This window comes from Silurus aristotelis (assembly GCF_946808225.1).
Source record: "Silurus aristotelis genome assembly, chromosome: 2".
In the NCBI taxonomy this organism is placed as follows: domain Eukaryota; kingdom Metazoa; phylum Chordata; class Actinopteri; order Siluriformes; family Siluridae; genus Silurus; species Silurus aristotelis.
In genome coordinates this window covers 530,784-535,783 of record NC_139575.1, presented here as the reverse complement: position 1 = coordinate 535,783, position 5,000 = coordinate 530,784, and the positions used below count along the sequence as shown (strand labels likewise).

At 42.9% G+C, this 5,000-nt stretch overlaps 2 protein-coding genes across 4 annotated transcripts in view; one reads left to right on the top strand and one right to left on the bottom strand.

Moving 5' to 3' along the window:
* Positions 1–1,167: 1,167 nt before the first annotated feature.
* On the bottom strand, positions 1,168–3,732 carry LOC310737463 (uncharacterized protein; the record flags this gene model as incomplete). The annotated part of the gene is made up of 3 exons (XM_083561791.1): positions 1,168–1,211; positions 2,833–2,923; positions 3,273–3,732. The coding sequence occupies 3 exons, from the start codon at positions 3,730–3,732 to the stop codon at positions 1,199–1,201; spliced, it is 564 nt and encodes a 187-aa protein (XP_083417917.1). The 3' UTR covers positions 1,168–1,198.
* A 1,193-nt stretch (positions 3,733–4,925) lies between these two features.
* The window catches only part of itpr1a (inositol 1,4,5-trisphosphate receptor, type 1a), a 100,956-nt gene continuing 100,881 nt past the window's right edge, over positions 4,926–5,000 (top strand). For all 3 annotated transcript variants that reach the window (XM_083562368.1, XM_083562367.1, XM_083562366.1), the window contains exon 1: positions 4,926–5,000. This exon is cut by the window's right edge and continues 64 nt beyond it. In XM_083562368.1, the coding sequence (XP_083418494.1) occupies positions 4,972–5,000 (29 nt within the window). In that variant the 5' untranslated portion in view covers positions 4,926–4,971.

Sequence of the window (5,000 nt, the reverse complement as noted above, 5' to 3'; positions counted from 1 at the left end):
CGGATTGTAGCGTGTTAAAAGACTGGATAGATACATGGGAGCCAAACCATTTAGTGCTTTATAAGTGAGTAGCAGTAGTTTGTAGTCTATTCGAAACTTAATAGGAAGCCAATGTAGGGACGATAAGATTGGGGTTATATGATCGTATTTTCTTGACCTAGTAAGAACTCTTGCTGCTGCATTCTGAACTAACTGAAGCTTGTTTATTAATGATGCAGGACATCCACCTAGTAATGCATTACAGTAGTCTATTCTAGAGGTCATAAACGCATGGACGAGCTTCTCTGCATCAGATATAGATAAGATATTTCTTAGCTTAGAAATATTTCTAAGGTGAAAGAAGGCTGTTTTTGTAACTTGATTGATGTGATTTTTAAAAGATAAGTTGCTGTCTAAAATAACTCCCAGGTCTTTTACCGTTGAACTAGTAGTTACAGAACAACCGTCTAAATGCAGGCTGAGATGCTGGAGCTTCTGTGTACTATTTTTTGGGCCGATGAGCAAAATCTCCGTTTTATCAGAATTTAATAGCAGAAAGTTATGGGTCATCCAATCTCTTATTTCTTCAACACACTCAGTTATGCGAGCTAATTAAGCTGTATCGCCTGGTTTGGATGAAATATTCAGCTGGGTATCATCAGCATAACAATGGAAGCTAATTCCATGCCTTCTAATAATATTTCCTAATGGAAGCATGTATATTGTGAAAAGCAGGGGTCCTAGAACTGACCCTTGTGGCACGCCATAATTTACTAGCATTATCCTGGATAGCTCTCCATTTAAATCTACGAAATGGTAACAATTGGACAGGTAGGATTTAAACCAGCTTAATGCCTGTCCCTGAATACCGATGTAATTCTGTAAGCGATCGAGGAGAAGATCATGATCTATAGTGTCGAACGCAGCACTAAGATCTAGTAAAACTAATAGGGAGATGTAGCCTTGGTCTGAAGCTAAAAACAGGTCGTTAGTGATTTTAACTAGAGCAGTTTCTGTGCTATGATGGGGCCTAAAACCTGACTGAAACTCTTCAAAGATATTGTTCTCCTGCAAGTGGTTACATAACTGGGCAGCGACAATCTTTTCTAAAATCTTAGACATAAATGGGAGATTTGAAATTGGTCTGTAATTCGATAGCGTGCTTGGATCCAGATTAGGTTTTTTAATGAGGGGCTTAATAACTGCTAACTTGAGGGATTTAGGGACATGACCTAACGATAGTGAGGAGTTAATAATATTGAGAAGAGGCTCACCAGCTGTATATAACACTTCCTTCAGTAGTTTAGTGGGAATTGGATCTAACTGACATGTTGTTGATTTAGCTTTCATAATAGCATCATACAGCTCTTCCTGTCCTATACATGTAAAACAGTGTAGTTGTGGGGTTGTAAGTACGATTGTGTCGGGAGATGCTGTCAGAGGTTGAACTGCCACAATTGTTTTTCTAATGTTATCTATTTTTTCAGTGAAGAAATTCATAAAGTCCTCACTACTAAACTGTGATGGAACACATTTTTCAGATCCCTGATTTGTTGTTAGTTTAGCTACAGTACTGAAAAGTAACCTGGGGTTGTTTTTGTTATTTTCTATGAGTTTGCTCAGGTGTTCAGCTCTAGCAGCTTTTAGCGCCTGTCTGTAGCTAAGCATACTGTCTTTATACGCAATTCTAAATACCTCCAATTTAGTTTTCCTCCATTTTCTCTCCAGATTACGTGTTGTTCTCTTTAGGGCATGCGTATGACTATTATACCAAGGTGCAGGTGCTTGTTCTCGAACCTTTTTTAACCGGATGGGGGCAACAGTGTCTAAAGTGCTAGTGAGGATAAGGTCTATGTTGTTCGCCATCTCATCAAGATGATCAGCATTTATGGGTTTAATGTGAAACTGAGATAAATCAGGCAGGTTATTTATGAATCTGTCCTTAGTGGTTGGAATAATAGTCCTACCAAGTCGATAACGTGGTGAAACACGGTTAATCTGCTCTACCGGTAGTGTGTACAGTATGAGATAATGGTCTGTGATGTCATCACTCTGGGGTAAAATATCTATATCAGTGACGTCTGCTCCGTGGGATATTATTAAGTCTAGTGTGTGGTTAAAACGGTGGGTTGGTCTGGTGACGTTTTGTTTAACTCCAAAAGAGTTTAGTAAATCGACAAATGATAATCCTAGGGCATCGTTTGCATCATCTACATAAATATTAAAATCTCCTACAAGCAGCACTTTATCAAAGCTGATCAGGAGGTCTGAGAGAAAACAAGCAAACTCATGAAGAAAATCAGCGTAGGGTCCTGGGGGTCTGTACACGGTGACCAGAGCGAGTTTTCTATGCATGTCTGAAAGTACAATTTTAAGAACGAGCACTTCAAATGATTTAAAGCTGAATCCTAATCTCTGACTAACATTAAGAGAAGCACTATAAATGGTTCCTACAACCCCCCCACGACCAGTCTGACGGGGCTCATGCTTATAAACATATCCTGACGGTGTCGACTCGTTTAGACCCATATAATCACCTGGTTTAATCCAGGTCTCAGTGAGACAGAGTGCTGAGAGATTATTATCTGTGATCATCTCATTTACAATCAGTGCTTTGGGTGCAAGTGATCTAATGTTTAAAAGACCGAACTTTAGAACTTTGTTGTGTTTGTTTATCTGGCATTTTTCAGTTTTAACTGCAATAAGATTATTTCTGGATCTTGTGTATTTAATTCTTGGTTTTACTACACGAGGAATAGATACGGTTTCTATAAACTGGGCTGTGTGTGAACTTGTAACTATTTGGTCTGTAGTATGCGTGTTCTTATAGTTGAAGATTTCTTGATGTCTTACCAGTCAGATGGTGTGAAGTATCCTAGAGATGTTATCTGATAGCACTGCTGCTCCAACTCTGCTGGGGTGCAGGCCATCAGGGCGGAAGAACCTCGGACGCTCCCAGAAACAGTTCCAGTTATTAACAAAGAGAAGTTTATGTTCTCGACACCATGACTGTAACCATTCATTTAGAGCTAAAAGTCTACTAAACTTCTCAGCCCCTCGCTGGTAAGTGGGAAAAGGTCCTGACACAATGATCCTCGTTGTGGGTGATGTGCTGCGTACCGTCTCCACCAGGATCCTGAAGTCCCTCTTTAAGATCTCCGTTTGCCGCAGCCTGGTGTCGTTTGATCTGGCATGGAGAACAACCGCTCCGAAGTTCTCGTTCAGGATCGCGGGTACCTGCGCAGCGACATCCAGAACATGAGCACCAGGAAAACAGCGAGTGTGCACCTTACCTTTAGCTCGGGTAGCGCGGACATGCCGGACGATGGAATCTCCGAGAATAACAGTGTCGCGTTCCGTCTCGCGGAGGGGGACGAAGCGGTTCTCGGTCGAGATCTCGAAGGCCGGTGGTGGAGGTGGAGACGTCCTCGATCGGGGCTTGGCTTGTCTCTTCCGCCGCGGTCGCATCCAGGGTCCATGTTGCACCGGTGCCGGAGTTGTAGGTGCGCTGGGCCTGGGCATAGAAGCACGCGGAGTTGATGTGCTGGGAGCGTTAGGTTCAACCTGGGAGTTTACCTGGGATGAGTGCGCGTCCGCCCGGGATGTTTCCAGCGCCGCTTTCCGCTCTCGCAGCCGGTCATGCTTTACATGCAGCTCGCGAATCTGTTTCTCCAATGCCTCCATCTCCAACGCCACCGTTTGCAACTCGAACGAGTCCTCACCTGTGCTCGAATGCAGACAAACAACCGGCATAGTGCTTATCGTCACGAACAGATTTATTATACAGAGATGTGAGTGAGAGAAAATAAATATAAACAACACTAGTTATAGTCGAGTTAACTAACTACAGGCACAAGTCAGGAAGACAAAAACAATTAAGGATTATTAAAAGAGGAAAAACGGATGGATAGATAGCAAAGTTTGTTTGAAAGACGCCGAGAGAGATACAAACACGTAACTCGCGGCAAACAAGTCAAACACAGGAAGCTACGTCACAGGAACCCGTCACAGGTAAGTGGGACCTTCCTGGCAGCGCTGTGCAACTCGTCCAGGGGAATCACTAGTTCAGTGAGAGACCCAAGTGTGCTTAAGGATTCATAAGTAGCCAGTTCATCATGGAGTGATTCTAAAAATCCATTTTGGAAGCAAACTTTGAGATTCCTCATTCCAGTTTGAACTCTCTGGTGAAGGCCAGGGAATTGGAGCAGACAGCACTCTTAGCTTATCAAATGACTGTCACCCTGGAGAGAGTGTTTCCTGAGAGGAGGGTGATAATGTAGGCATCTCTTGAAGTAATCATTCCAAAGGCAAGAATGATAGTTTTAGCTTGAAGGTAAAAGAGCACTGGGTCAGAATCCCACAACATGTTCTGGGTTCACCTGAAAAACATTGAGGCAGAGGGTATGTACATGGCAGAAGTAGGTGTGAGAAGGAGGAGCCTAGGGAAGAAGAGGTAAGCCTGGTGCTGGAGAAAGTTGCAAAAGGTCTTGAGCACTGGTCACCTTTGATGGGTCCATAGTGGCTTAGGCTTTTTTTCAGGACCCCTGCTTGAACTGTGTAGTCGGTCCAGATGATGAACATGACAATGAATTCTCTTACTCCAAATATTCAACAGGAGATCCTAAGGCAGGTGTTAACATGCTCACCCATGCTCACAGTCTCACACATAAAGATTCTCTTGTCTGAACCAGGGTTATTCCTAAAAGCAGAAAGACCACAAGGCTCTGTTTTATGGCAAAACATATTGTATTTACCTGTATGTGTGTGTGTGTGTGTGTGTGTGTGTGTGTGTGTGTGTGTGTGTGAAACTTTTGAAAAACAAGAAAACACACAACACACACACACACATTGCCATGTCTGCCTTTTACAGCTGAAGTGAAACTCATCACAGTTAATTCTCTCTCTCTCTCTCTCTCTCTCTCTCTCTCTCTCTCTCTCTCTCTCTCTCTCTCTCTCTTCTCTCTCTCAGATTGTTTGTTCAGATTGTGTCCCATGAACAGATATTCAGCACAGAAACAGTT